The sequence below is a fragment of the Pleurodeles waltl genome, chromosome 4_1 (genome assembly GCF_031143425.1).
Source record: "Pleurodeles waltl isolate 20211129_DDA chromosome 4_1, aPleWal1.hap1.20221129, whole genome shotgun sequence".
Taxonomy (NCBI): Eukaryota; Metazoa; Chordata; class Amphibia; order Caudata; family Salamandridae; genus Pleurodeles; species Pleurodeles waltl.
In genome coordinates this window covers 651,687,399-651,702,381 of record NC_090442.1, presented here as the reverse complement: position 1 = coordinate 651,702,381, position 14,983 = coordinate 651,687,399, and the positions used below count along the sequence as shown (strand labels likewise).

Genomic DNA, 14,983 nt, shown 5'->3' with positions numbered 1-14,983 from the left:
TTAATGTAAAAACTTACAAGAACAAAATGCATGATGGTTAAAATATAAATTAAAACATAGCAACCCCACATAATGCTCCTTTGAGTCTCGTGAAAGCTACTGTAGTAGAAAAATATAAATACTACATTTGTTAAATATTGCAGTCTATAGCCAACTTTTTTGACTTCATTGATTCATCTGAGTTCCTTACAATAGAGTAAATAGAAACAGATTGTATTCACACTTACAGTCCTGTTTCATTCCTAGTGCAATGCACCTCTGCAGTCTACAATACTGACAGCGGTTTCGATGATGTTTGTTGATGACACACTCCTTTGACCCTCGGCACGTATACACAAGGTTTTTCCGGATGCTTCTTTTAAAAAAACCTTTGCACCCTTCACAAGTCACTGCTCCGTAATGACGCCCTGTTTGAACAAGAAAATGAAAATGATGAATATGTATGCATTACTTTTCATGATGGCAAGCATAAAATCCAATGCAAACATATACAATTTAATACAAATGGGTGAAAGTGTTTAAATGATAATGTTATAACTAAATATCAATGATCATTCACAGTGGCAACCACATATGAAAACTGCACACTGAGGTTGGAGGACCACAGAGTGGAAAAAGCAGAACAGAGTGTAATGCAAGCCACGAAACTAATGAGAGATTACACAATTAGAGACTTGGGGCATAATCTAACACTTGCAGCATATTCTCCTGGATTCAGCAAAACACATTTTGTTTCTACCTCAAATATATACAAATTACATCAACACTGCATAGAAAAGACAGATGCAGTGCAAGGCACTGAGCAAAAAAGATTCCGAACTACCGATCGACTGTTAAGTGATTAATTCAGACCATAATGAGATGTTTTTTCTCGCCACAGCGCGGGTGTTCAAACTTTGTAATGAGTCCCTATAAACAAAGTTTTGAGTCGGGCACCCTCTCCTCTTCCCATGCTGCGATGCCGACAGGGTTACATTTTAGAGAGTGTGGCTGGTGGTATTGTGTGAGGAAGCTCATTCAACTGACCTTAAAATCTAGATTGACTTAATCTGAATTTTCAGCTAGCCCTATCTGACTGACTATAGAAATTGGATATCTGTAAATTCAGTCAAGGGAAATGACCCTCCTGCTGTGTCAGTGTGACTTATCTGGAACTCCTCTTGCAGAATAGCAGTTAAGCTCACAAGGCTCACTAAATACCTAAAAATCCACACTAACATGCCAACTACTGCTGCAGTACCCCGGGTTAGATTATGCATTCATTTGATGCTATTTTGTGATATTCAAGATATGGAGTGAAGTATGGTGTAAGCATTTAGGTTTTTCAGATAAGGGAGTCAGATATACGAAGGGGATGTCTAATGCTATGTCAGCAGGGCTCGAAAAATAATAAAAAGGTTACTAGACCTGCAGGTCGAGTAACTTAAATAAGCTACTCTACCTAAATGTAATGTACTTGACCCGTAAATGGGTCTCAAATTGTGTGATCCTAGGCAAATAGTTTAGAGAGTCCCCTTTTTCTTAATTCTCACATGATTGCACCTTCAAATATGTGAGCTCAGCATTTCTGCAGTACAATAAATCCTCTTTTGTTTGATTAAGTAGACTAGAGTTTGCTGCATGCATCACAAGAATCTAGTCCATATGCCCATGAGGTCTAGCCCACATAACCAAGGACTTCTTTTAGTTAACTAACAACACTGCCATCAGGGCAGGAGTGTTTCTCAGTTTGTTTAAACACTCAATGTTAATAAATATATTACTAAACCATGATATGGTAATATGTGGTCACCTACACACAGTAACTTTCCAAGAAATGTCCAAAAACCTCTCCACTAACTTACAGCTTTACTGATAACTATATAGTGTATTAACAATCTGTGAAAATTGGGTTTCAGAAAACATATCCTTTGCACATCAATATGTAAAGTATTCCGATTTGTTTTCATCCGATTAAAATATTTTTTCATCACACAAATATAAAAAAGGTCTAAACTACTGAAATATATTTTGAAATGTTTGCACTGTTGACTTATTCATTTAAATGTTGTGTGTTAGGAAAAACCTGACACCCTGTATCCTTTTATTTTACATTCTAAGCAGCAGGTCACACAGTTCACCTTACAAATTCCTGGAACTCTGCAGTGGAAGGAAAATTAATTGCAAGAAAAACTGACTTTTGACCTCTGAACACAGAGCAAATGTGACATAAGAACAAGATTTAAAGGCATATTTTATTGCCCCTCCACTTTTCAAACTGAACAGAACACCTGTTCAGTATCAACTCGCCAGAAGGGACGAGTAAGTATTTAAAATAGCTCGACCTGATCAAATCAGACTCGCCAATGCAAGTGGATTTTTCGAGCCCTAGTCAGCATATGGACAGGATGCTCCTTTGACACAATTCAATATCCCCTCTGGCAATAGGACTGTGAAAAGAAAAGCAGCTCACAACAGTAAGGTTGATTTTGATTGAGCTGCTTGTGAAAACCTTACAAAAATTGCAAACTAGATTCCAATTCCAGTATTCAACCATCAACATTCCATTCTCAGCATACCATGCAGAACATAACACATTCCTCTTCCATCCAACATTTAAAAAAAAAAAAAAACAGTACAGCAAAACCACAGTTACCAGGAAAAAGGTAAGAAAGAAAACCTAACGTAACTAAGGAACAAAAGCAATGAAGGTAGTGCCCACAGGCACAACATGCAATCACATCCCAAGGAGGCAAAGTATTGGCATGAGCACCAATAATGCTCTATTGCTAACATTATTAAGCAATGGCTAAATCATAAACCAAACAGTCAACTCACAAGTACAGATATGAAGTTTAAAGTCAAGTGTAAGTTTGTGTGGGACAAACAACTGTTTGATGCTCACTGCCGATCAACTAGCTGACCTTGTTTCTCATTTACATGGCAATACCAAAAATTAGCTGTTCCATCATCCAGCTCCACTACACTATCCCAGAGTTTAGTCATGGTCCTCCACGACCTGTTAGCGGTCGAAAAGCCAGGTCTTGAGGAGTCTCCTGAAGGTGAGGAGGTCCTGGGTCTGTCGTAGTGAGGTGGGGAGAGAGTTCCAGGTCTTGGCGGCGAGGAAGGAGAAGGATCTGCCGCCGGAGGTCTTGCGCTGGATCCTGGGGACGAGGGCGAGATTGGCAGAGCGGAGTTGACGAGTGGGGGCGTAAAAGTTGAGTCTGGAGTTGAGGTAGGTAGGTCCGGTGTTGTGTAGAGCCTTGTGAGCGTGGGTGAGGAGTTTAAAGGTGATCCTCTTGTCCACGGGGAGCCAGTGGAGGTCCTTCAGGTGAGGGGAGATGTGAAATCGGCGGGGTATGTCGAGGATCAGGCGGGCGGATGCATTTTGGATACGCTGGAGTCGTTTGATGTCTTTTGTTGGGATGCCTGTGTAGAGTGCGTTGCCGTAGTCAAGTCTGCTACTGACGAGGGCTTGGGTCACCGTCTCTCTGGTTCCTGTTGGGATCCACTTGAAAATTCTGCGGAGCATTCGAAGGGTGTTGAAGCAGGAAGAGGAGACGGCGCTGACCTGTTTGGACCTGGTGAGGGCGGAGTCCAGGATGAAGCCGAGGTTTCTTGCATGGCTGGCTGGGGTGGGTGGGGGACCGAAGTCGGTGGGCCACCAGGAGTCGTTCCAGGCCGAAGGGGTGCGCCCGAGGATGAGGACTTCCGTCTTGTCGGAGTTGAGCTTCAGGCGGCTGTCGTTCATCCACTCGGCGATGGCTTTTAGTCCCTCGTGGAGGTTGGTTTTGGCGGTGAGTGGGTCTTTGGTCAGGGAGAGGACGAGCTGGGTGTCGTCGGCGTAGGAGATGATGCTGAGGTGATGTTGGCGGGCCAGTTTAGCGAGGGGGGCCATGTAGACGTTGAACAACGTAGGGCTGAGGGAGGAGCCTTGGGGGACGCCGCAGATGAGGTTGGTGGCTTTGGAGCGGAAAGGGGAGAGTCGTACTCTCTGGGTTCTGTCGGAGAGGAAGGATGAGATCCAGTTGAGGGCTTTATCTTGGATGCCGGCTTCATGGAGGAGGGTCAGTAGGGTGCAGTGGCAGACTGTGTCAAAAGCGGCAGATAGGTCGAGGAGGATGAGGGCCGAGGTTTCGCCGTTGTCCATTTGAGTTCTGATGTCATCTGTGGCGGCGAGGAGTGCAGTCTCGGTGCTGTGGTTTCGTCTGAAACCGGATTGAGAGGGGTCTAGGATGGAGTTGTCTTCGAGGAAGAGGGCGAGCTGGGTGTTGACGATCTTCTCGATGACTTTTGCTGGAAAAGGGAGGAGAGAGATCGGTCGGAAGTTTTTGAGGTCGTTGGGGTCAGCCTTGGGTTTCTTGAGAAGGGGTTGGATTTCTGCGTGTTTCCAGCTGTCTGGGAAGGTGGCGGAGTCGAAGGAGAGGTTGATGATCTTGCGGAGTTTGGGGGCGATGATGGCGTTGGCTTTGTTGAACACGTGATGTGGGCATGGGTCCGTGGGGGAGCCTGAGTGGATGGTGTTCATGGAAGTCATTGTTTCGGTGTCGTCCACGTGGGTCCAGGCGGTGAGGCGGCAGGCGTCTGTGGAGATGTCAGGGGTGGGGTCTGGCGGCGGAGTGGTGTTGAAGCTGTCGTGGATGGTTGTGATTTTCTGGTGGAAGAAGGTGGAGAGGTCGTCGCAGAGTTTCTGGGAGGGCGGGATGTCGTTGGAGTTGGCGTTGGGGTTTGAGAGTTCCTTTACGATGCCGAAGAGTTCTTTGCAGTCGTGGGCGTTGTTGTTGATGCGTTCAGTGAAGTGGGCGCGCTTGGCGACTCGGATCCGTTGGTGGTGTTCACGGTTGGCGTCTTTGAGGGAGGCGAGGTTGTCGGGTGTGCGCTCTAAGATCCACTTCTTCTTGAGCTTCTGGCAGCGGCTTTTGGAGGCGGTCAGTTCGTCTGTGAACCAGGCTGTTTTTTTTCTTTCCTTGGTTGGCGGTGGGTTTCCTGAGTGGGGCTAAGGTGTTGGCGCAGTCGAGGATCCATTGATGGAGGTTGATGGCGGCAGTGCTCGGGTCGGTTGAGTCGGGTGGTGGGTTTTTGACGAGGGTGCTGGTTAGTTGGTCTTGGGTGATTTTTCCCCAGCGGCGGTGAGGAGGTAGGGGGATGCGGTGGTGTTCGGTGATTTTCATATAGGAAAAGTGGACGCAGTGATGGTCGGTCCAGTGGAGTTCGGAGGTGTGGCTGAAAGAGATGTGGTTGCTTGAGGTGAAGAGGGGGTCAAGAGTGTGTCCGGCGATGTGGGTGGGAGTGTTGACCAGTTGACGGAGTCCGAGGTTGAGGAGGTTGGAGGTCAGTGATGCGGTGTTGACTCCAAATATGTACCGCAGTTTTATATAGTGAACACTGCCCAAGGGCACTGGAGCGCTTTTCGTGAGCCTCAGATTACATTACATAATGTTAGTATCATTTTATTTTAAGGACAGGAGATTAAGTGATTTGTCAAAGAAACAAAAGGTGATGGGAAGAAAGCTTGCAATTTGTCTAACCAATGGCCATCACTCAGGGTATCATCCCAAAACATCATTCTTTTCCTCACCATGCCACCTCAGTTTGGACCCAGACATATTCAAATCAGCCCCGACCGTGTTCCTCGTGGGAGCAGTCCAGCCCAAATGGACAGGTAAAGTCCTCACCAAACTGGGATTCAAGCAAATCAAGACCAGTTTCATCCTGAATAATATGATGGGATGGAATGCTACCCCTAGCAATTCCCAGTGGTTAGACAAATTGCAAACATTCTCCTGTCACCTTTTGTGTGTTTATAAGTCACAATGCCCAGTATGCCCAGATGTGGGATCCCATGCTCACTGTGAGACTGGAACCAAGCTACTCCCGACTGAAGAGCTCAATCAGGTTGCAACTGGTCTTAGGTTGCTGGTGCTCTGGTTCAGGGAAGACCTGGTCTGGCAGTTCAGGCTAGACTGTTTAATCTTCAACCTGTTCCAGGGTTGAAATGCTACATTGAGTGGGTGCCATTGGTTGGATGAATTGCAAGCATTCCTCCTGTCACCTTTTGTGTGCTTGAGGGTTAAGTGATTTGGCCAGAGCCAATTTTGGGCCCGAACCTGGTTCCCCAGATACAAAATCGGTGGCTCGGACCATTAGGTCGCATGCATATTTCTCAAATCATGTGTGAGTCATACGCAAGTGGAATGCTTGTGTATTATCGCGTATAGTGAGCACTTTCTCTGTTGAAATAGCTTTGTGAAGAAAACAAAACTGGACTTAGGGACATAGTTCAGCACCTTTGCACCAGTGGTGCTGCAACAATTTTCAGAGTGGGGTTGCTGACATTAATGTCACCTCACTGAAGTCATAGGAATTCTGAAAAGTCCTAGTTTCACACAAAGTGCAGCAAATGTATTCAGCAGGATAGTAGTAAGGGTGCAGTATTTAGCTGGTGGCTCATTTCAGAGTAGTGTCGCAAACATACTACTAACATATTACTCATATACAGACAGCACATTTTCCATTCAAATGGCTACTAAATTTACACAAGCATACAGTTTTACTGATAAAACTATACAACACACAAATGACAATCTGTAGCAATATGGTTTCAGTGAATATTTATCATTTGCTAATCACCAAAGCGTCTTGCTTAGCTCCCATTAAAATCGTTTTCCCATGACATGTGAACTGTTTATTTACAGGTATTTAAATTTTGTCAAGTGTTATAAAAAATGACATTCTACAGCCTTTCCATTCACACTTCCCATACCTATAGCACGACTACACATAGTTCACTTTGCAGTCAGAGAAAGAAAAGTAAACAACAATCCCTATTTTAAAAGAGTGAGCAGTAATTTTTCAGAAGACAGACTCACATTTGACCACTGTTATTAAAGCACAGAAATCGCGACAAGAACGATACAAAATGTAAAGGCATCTTTATTTATTGAGGTTTCACGACCCACCAGAAAATAAGTGGCAATCCACCTGAGGGTCACAATCATTATGCCTAAGACAATGCTTCATAAACACGGGAAACGCTGGCCTGAGGCAACATAATAACTTTTTTGTAAGAAACTGGGTTACTAGTTACAAAGGATGTGAGCCCTTCACAAGTCCTAAATGCACAATTGTCTCTTTACCAGGAATCAAGTACCCATTTCTAGCACTGGACTCTGTCAGGATAGCAAACCAGATCAGTCCAAGGCCTACTCAGGGAGATGGTGTGGGCTAGCAATTTCAATTCACTGACAATCTACCACTCAAACTATTATCTAGTCAGTGCTTTTTCATTGAAAAAGGAAAAGCGAATTTCCTACACAGACCCATACAATAAATTACAAATATTAACATTTGTGTAGATAAAAAGAAACCTCTGATGAAACCATCATATCACATTACACATGCTTTGTGGGTTCTGAACCCTATAATCTCAATACCTCCCCACCTACACCAGATTTAACATCACAATATAAGGAAGTGTTGCTATACACATGGCAGGTGTAGGAAGTTGGCTGTGTATGCACTATTTCAAAGTAAGGAAAGTCCAAGGGTTCCCCTTAGAGGTAAGATAGTGGCAAAAAGAGATAATACTAATGCTCTATTTTGTGGTAGTGTGGTCGAGCAGTAGGCTTATCAAAGGAGTAGTGTTAAGCATTTGTTGTACATACACACAGGCAATAAATGAGGAACACACATTCAGAGACAATTCCAGGCCAATAGGTTTTTGTATAGAAAAATATCTTTTCTTAGTTTATTTTAAGGACCACAGGTTCAAATTCTACATGTAATATCTCATTTGAAAGGTATTGCAGGTAAGTACTTTAGGAACTTTGAATAATCACAATAGCATATATACTTTTTACATAAAACACATATAGCTATTTTAAAAGTGGACACAGTGCAATTTTCACAGTTCCTGGGGGAGGTAAAGTAATGTTAGTTCTTGCAGGTAAGTAAACCACCTACGGAGTTCAAATTGGGGTCCAAGGTAGCCCACCGTTGGGGGTTCAGAGCAACCCCAAAGTCACCACACCAGCAGCTCAGGGCCGGTCAGGTGCAGAGGTCAAAGAGGTGCCCAAAACACATAGGCTTCAATGGAGAAGGGGGTGCCCCGGTTCCAGTCTGCCAGCAGGTAGGTACCCGCGTCTTCGGAGGGCAGACCAGGGGGGTTTTGTAGGGCACCGGAGGGGACACAAGTCAACACAAAAAGTACACCCTCAGCAGCGCGGGGGCGGCCGGGTGCAGTGTGCAAACACACGTCAGGTTTCCAATAGGTTTCAATGAGAGACCAAGGGGTCTCTTCAGCTTTGCAGGCAGGCAAAGGGGGGGCTCCTCGGAGTAGCCACCACCTGGGCAAGGGAGAGGGCCTCCTGGGGGTCACTCCTGCACTGGAGTTCCGATCCTTCAGGTCCTGGGGGCTGCGGGTGCAGGGTCTTTTCCAGGCGTCGGGATTTCAGAGTCAGGCAGTCGCGGTCAGGGGGAGCCTCGGGATTCCCTCTGCAGGCGTCGCTGTGGGGTCTCAGGGGGGACAACTTTGGTTACTCACAGTCTTGGAGTCGCCTGGGGTCCTCCCTGTAGCGTTTTCTCTTCCCCAGTCGAGTCGCTGGTCGCCGGGTGCAGTGTTGCAAGTCTCACGCTTCTTCCAGGGATTGCAGGGGTCTTTAAATCTGCTCCTCTGGAAACAAAGTTGCAGTCTTTGTTGAACAGGGCCGCTGTTCTCGGGAGTTTCTTGGTCTTTTGGAAGCAGGGCAGTCCTCTGAGGATTCAGAGGTCGCTGGTCCTGGGGAAAGCGTCGCTGGAGCAGTTTTCTTCCGAAGGAGGGAGACAGGCCGGTAGGGCTGGGGCCAAAGCAGTTGGTGTCTTCTTCTCTGCAGGGTTTTTCAGCTCAGCAGTCCTCTTCTTCTTTAAGTTGCAGGAATCTAAATTCTTAGGTTTAGGGGAGCCCTTAAATACTAAATTTAAGGGCGTGTTTAGGTCTGGGGGGTTAGTAGCCAATGGCTACTAGTCCTGAGGGTGGGTACACCCTCTTTGTGCCTCCTCCCAAGGGGAGGGGGGTCACATTCCTATCCCTATTGGGGGAATCCTCCATCTGCAAGATGGAGGATTTCTAAAAGTTAGAGTCACTTCAGCTCAGGACACCTTAGGGGCTGTCCTGACTGGCCAGTGGCTCCTCCTTGTTATTCTCATTATTTCCTCCGGCCTTGCCGCCAAAAGTGGGGCCGTGGCCGGAGGGGGTGGGCAACTCCACTAGCTGGAGTGCCCTGTGGTGCTGGAACAAAGGGGGTGAGCCTTTGAGGCTCACCGCCAGGTGTTACAGCTCCTGCCTGGGGGAGGTGTTAGCATCTCCACCCAGTGCAGGCTTTGTTACTGGCCACAGAGTGACAAAGGCACTCTCCCCATGTGGCCAGGAACATGTCTCGAGTGTGGCAGGCTGCTAAAACCAGTCAGCCTACACAGGTAGTTGGTTAAGGTTTCAGGGGGCACCTCTAAGGTGCCCTCTGGAGTGTATTTTACAATAAAATGTACACTGGCATCAGTGTGCATTTATTGTGCTGAGAAGTTTGATACCAAACTTCCCAGTTTTCAGTGTAGCCATTATGGTGCTGTGGAGTTCGTGTTTGACAGACTCCCAGACCATATACTCTTATGGCAACCCTGCACTTACAATGTCTAAGGTTTGGCTTAGACACTGTAGGGGCACAGTGCTTATGCACTGGTGCCCTCACCCATGGTATAGTGCACCCTGCCTTAGGGCTGTAAGGCCTGCTAGAGGGGTGACTTATCTATACTGCATAGGCAGTGTGAGGTTGGCATGGCATCCTGAGGGGAGTGCCATGTCGACTTACTCGTTTTGTCCTCACCAGCACACACAAGCTGGCAAGCAGTGTGTCTGTGCTGAGTGAGGGGTCCCCAGGGTGGCATAAGATATGCTGCAGCCCTTAGAGACCTTCCCTGGCATCAGGGCCCTTGGTACCAGGGGTACCAGTTACAAGGGACTTACCTGGATGCCAGGGTGTGCCAATTGTGTGAACAAAAGTACAGGTTAGGGAAAGAACACTGGTGCTGGGGCCTGGTTAGCAGGCCTCAGCACACTTTCAATTCAAAACATAGCATCAGCAAAGGCAAAAAGTCAGGGGGTAACCATGCCAAGGAGGCATTTCCTTACAGCAGGCCTTCAGGCTTTGTCATGGTGACACCAGATTAATAAAAACAGTCACACGTCATGATTCAAAATTGTATATACTCAAAAGCATTAACTTTATTGGTAAACATAGCACTGTTCATCACAAACTTTATCAATACATTATTTTAAATTCAAAACCACTGTCAGTCTGTTTTGCACACAACAGGCCACTGAATGCAGCCATAGGACAAACCAAGAAGGGTTCCCACACTCCATAGAAAAACAGTAAAAGCTCAATTCGAGTGCTTAAAGTAATGATAAGCCTCTCCAGTGGTTATCCTTAAAGGGCCTAGGATGCTTACATTAAGCTTTTGTGTATAATTCCTGGGCGATTGCTGCAGCCCCCTATGACACATTTTTCAAATATTGGTGATGCCCTATCCCATGTTTGGGCACCACAGAAAAAAAAGGAATATGCAAATTCGCCTTCGTAGGGTATTTTGGGCGCTACATAGCTAGTTTTATGAATTTTAGATTAGCAGCTCTGTTACTTTGTTCATGGTCTTCCCCCGTTGTTTTTTTGCTTGTTTGGTTGGTGCACCACTCCTACCCTAGCCATCCTCATGCCTTGTATTAGGGTGTGGGCCATAGGGAATGTCCCCCAGCTCCCCAAGGTCCTTACGATGCCAGTTGGCTCACTTATTTCTGGTCCACTTTTATTGTCCAACGCAGCAGTCAACCATTGCTCTTCTGTCTGCCCAGATTGCTCCCGGGGCTTGGGACACCCTGAGTGCAACAATGCTGGACCAGGATGGCACTCCAAGTGGGATCCTCCTCAGGCCCTAGAGGTCTTCTTTGTGTAAAGGTCCCCAAAGAGATGGAGTCTCTGAGTGACAAACCTGGGCTGGGGTAGTGGGGTCTGGCAGAGTGTCAAGCATGTGGTCAGCTTTCTTCCGTGAAACAATGTCTACATTTCTATATCTTTGGCTTTTTTTGCTCGTGGCAGCCATCCCTAGCCTCTAAGAGCCATTTCAGGTCTTCTGACCTCTAAATGATGCTTTGCGTGAGGTAGCTCGGTGTTTTCTGCCCTGTGCCCCAGATGTGTCCTCTGCCTCAACACCTGGAGCTCTTTTCGGCTGACGGGGTGTCTTTCACAGCCAGCAAGCCAAACACCCTCCCATGCACTAGGCCTCCTCAAAGTCTTGCAGGGCACTAGTGTCAGCAGCAGAGTCAAGGGCCAGTCTTAAGAAGCATTCGAGGAACCATTCAGGATTCTCCAGCAGTTCCATGCCCCCAAATGATTCTCAGGGGACATAAGGGTAAGGCAGCACCACTGACCCTGGAGATGCTCATCCTAGCCCTGGCAGTCAGCTGGAGGTAAAGTCCTTAGTTTGTCCTTGCAGGGCATTCAAGTGGCTTCTCCTTCTTCCCAGGCAGGCTTTTGAGATTGTCGCTCCCAGGTCCAAGTCTTCTCATCTGTCTCTCCTTTTGGAGAGGTGTTTAAGTGGGTTTAGAAAGTCCTATACATCAGCCCCCCCCTGGTCAATCATGGGGTGCCACATCATCCCTCCACCCTTGTCCCAACCTCCATGCATAGCATTCAGGACAATGGAAGATGGAGGCTCCTCTGCGGGACTCAGCTTTGCCCATATCTGATACAGCGCCCTGATCCCTTCCACCTAAAATTTCAAAGGCGCGTCTCTCCTAGGTGGGCTCCAGAGGTCTGGGCTTCGTCCTTTGTTTCAGTGGGCCTGGGCTGTACCAGTCCAGGTGCAGTGTGACTGTAGGAAGTTGGCTCTGTATGTGCTATTTCAAAGTAAGGAATAGCATGCACAGAGTCCAAGGGTTCCCCTTAGAGGTAAAATAGTGGTAAAAAGAGATAATACTAATGCTCTATTTTGTGGTAGTGTGGTCGAGCAGTAGGCTTATCCAAGGAGTAGTGTTAAGCATTTGTTGTACATACACATAGACAATAAATGAGGTACACACACTCAGAGACAAATCCAGCCAATAGGTTTTGTTATAGAAAAATATCTTTTATTAGTTTATTTTAAGAACCACAGGTTCAAATTCTACATGTAATATCTCATTCGAAAGGTATTGCAGGTAAGTACTTTAGGAACTTTAAATCATAAAAATTGCATGTATACTTTTCAAGTTATTGACAAATAGCTGTTTTAAAAGTGGACACAGTGCAATTTTCACAGTTCCTGGGGGAGGTAAGTTTTTGTTAGTTTTACCAGGTAAGTAGGACACTTACAGGGTTCAGTTCTTGGTCCAAGGTAGCCCACCGTTGGGGGTTCAGAGCAACCCCAAAGTCACCACACCAGTAGCTCAGGGCCGGTCAGGTGCAGAGTTCAAAGTGGTGCCCAAAACACATAGGCTAGAGTGGAGAGAAGGGGGTGCCCCGGTTCCGGTCTGCTTGCAGGTAAGTACCCGCGCCTTCGGAGGGCAGACCAGGGGGATTTTGTAGGGCACCGGGGGGGACACAAGCCCACAAAGAAATTTCACCCTCAGCGGCGCGGGGGCGGCCGGGTGCAGTGTAGAAACAAGCGTCGGGTTCGCAATGTTAGTCTATGAGAGATCTCGGGATCTCTTCAGCGCGGCAGGCAGGCAAGGGGGGGGGTTCCTCGGGGAAACCTCCACTTGGGCAAGGGAGAGGGACTCCTGGGGGTCACTTCTCCAGTGAAAGTCCAGTCCTTCAGGTCCTGGGGGCTGCGGGTGCAGGGTCTCTCCCAGGCGTCGGGATTTTGGATTCAAAGAGTCGCGGTCAGGGGAAGCCTCGGGATTCCCTCTGCAGGCGGCGCTGTGGGGGCTCAGGGGGGACAGGTTTTGGTACTCACAGTATCAGAGTAGTCCTGGGGTCCCTCCTGAGGTGTTGGATCTCCACCAGCCGAGTCGGGGTCGCCGGGTGCAGTGTTGCAAGTCTCACGCTTCTTGCGGGGAGCTTGCAGGGTTCTTTCAAGGCTGCTGGAAACAAAGTTGCAGCCTTTCTTGGAGCAGGTCCGCTGTCCTCGGGAGTTTCTTGTCTTTTCGAAGCAGGGGCAGTCCTCAGAGGATGTCGAGGTCGCTGGTCCCTTTGGAAGGCGTCGCTGGAGCAGGATCTTTGGAAGGCAGGAGACAGGCCGGTGAGTTTCTGGAGCCAAGGCAGTTGTCGTCTTCTGGTCTTCCGCTGCAGGGGTTTTCAGCTAGGCAGTCCTTCTTCTTGTAGTTGCAGGAATCTAATTTTCTAGGGTTCAGGGTAGCCCTTAAATACTAAATTTAAGGGCGTGTTTAGGTCTGGGGGGTTAGTAGCCAATGGCTACTAGCCCTGAGGGTGGGTACACCCTCTTTGTGCCTCCTCCCAAGGGGAGGGGGTCACAATCCTAACCCTATTGGGGGAATCCTCCATCTGCAAGATGGAGGATTTCTAAAAGTCAGAGTCACCTCAGCTCAGGACACCTTAGGGGCTGTCCTGACTGGCCAGTGACTCCTCCTTGTTGCTTTCTTTGTTCCCTCCAGCCTTGCCGCCAAAAGTGGGGGCCGTGGCCGGAGGGGGCGGGCAACTCCACTAAGCGGGAGTGCCCTGCTGGGCTGTGACAAAGGGGTGAGCCTTTGAGGCTCACCGCCAGGTGTTACAGCTCCTGCCTGGGGGAGGTGTTAGCATCTCCACCCAGTGCAGGCTTTGTTACTGGCCTCAGAGTGACAAAGGCACTCTCCCCATGGGGCCAGCAACATGTCTCTGGTGTGGCAGGCTGCTGGAACTAGTCAGCCTACACAGACAGTCGGTTAAGTTTCAGGGGGCACCTCTAAGGTGCCCTCTGTGGTGTATTTTACAATAAAATGTACACTGGCATCAGTGTGCATTTATTGTGCTGAGAAGTTTGATACCAAACTTCCCAGTTTTCAGTGTAGCCATTATGGTGCTGTGGAGTTCGTGTTTGACAGACTCCCAGACCATATACTCTTATGGCTACCCTGCACTTACAATGTCTAAGGTTTTGTTTAGACACTGTAGGGGTACTATGCTCATGCACTGGTACCCTCACCTATGGTATAGTGCACCCTGCCTTAGGGCTGTAAGGCCTGCTAGAGGGGTGTCTTACCTATACTGCATAGGCAGTGAGAGGCTGGCATGGCACCCTGAGGGGAGTGCCATGTCGACTTACTCATTGTGTTCTCACTAGCACACACAGGCTTGTAAGCAGTGTGTCTGTGCTGAGTGAGGGGTCTCTAGGGTGGCATAAGACATGCTGCAGCCCTTAGAGACCTTCCTTGGCATCAGGGCCCTTGGTACTAGAAGTACCAGTTACAAGGGACTTATCTGAATGCCAGGGTGTGCCAATTGTGGATACAATGGTACATTTTAGGTGAAGGAACACTGGTGCTGGGGCCTGGTTAGCAGGGTCCCAGCACTCTTCTCAGTCAAGTCAGCATCAGTATCAGGCAAAAAGTGGGGGGTAACTGCAACAGGGAGCCATTTCTTTACACAAGCCCCCCCCAGCCCACAGGCCAGGAGACTCCGCCCAAGCTGGGAGAGTCTTCCTAGTCTGTCAGGCAAGGAAGAGTAGGAGAAATAGGCTGGTTAGTTGCAGGGCCTACTCTGCCTTACATCCTTCTGTTCAGGTCATTCCCTTTGGGGAACTGACCTACTTCCACAGTGATAGGACCTAGTCTGAATTGCCTCTTGTCTGCCTCTTCAATGTCTCCACCCATTCTTTCTATTTTGGTCTTAGAGGTATCCACCTCTGCTAACCTTATCTTGGCCAGGGTTACCCCTAGCCTACCCAGAGAGGTTACCCAGAGCTGGAGTAACCCCACAATGACTAATAGGGTCAGGGGGCCTAACTTGCTATTTGGCATGGGGTCAGACCACCATGCTAAGGATAGTGCAGCCATAAAGGC

The 14,983-nt window shown here is 47.9% G+C and overlaps 1 protein-coding gene across 4 annotated transcripts in view; it reads right to left on the bottom strand.

Annotated features, from left to right (window-relative positions):
* Positions 1 to 14,983, bottom strand: part of NR2C1 (nuclear receptor subfamily 2 group C member 1) — a 338,385-nt gene that overhangs the window by 148,485 nt on the left and 174,917 nt on the right. For all 4 annotated transcript variants that reach the window (XM_069229104.1, XM_069229106.1, XM_069229105.1 and 1 more), the window contains one exon: positions 228 to 407. In XM_069229104.1, coding sequence (XP_069085205.1) covers positions 228 to 407 — 180 coding nt within the window. The remainder of the gene's footprint in view (positions 1 to 227; positions 408 to 14,983) is intronic.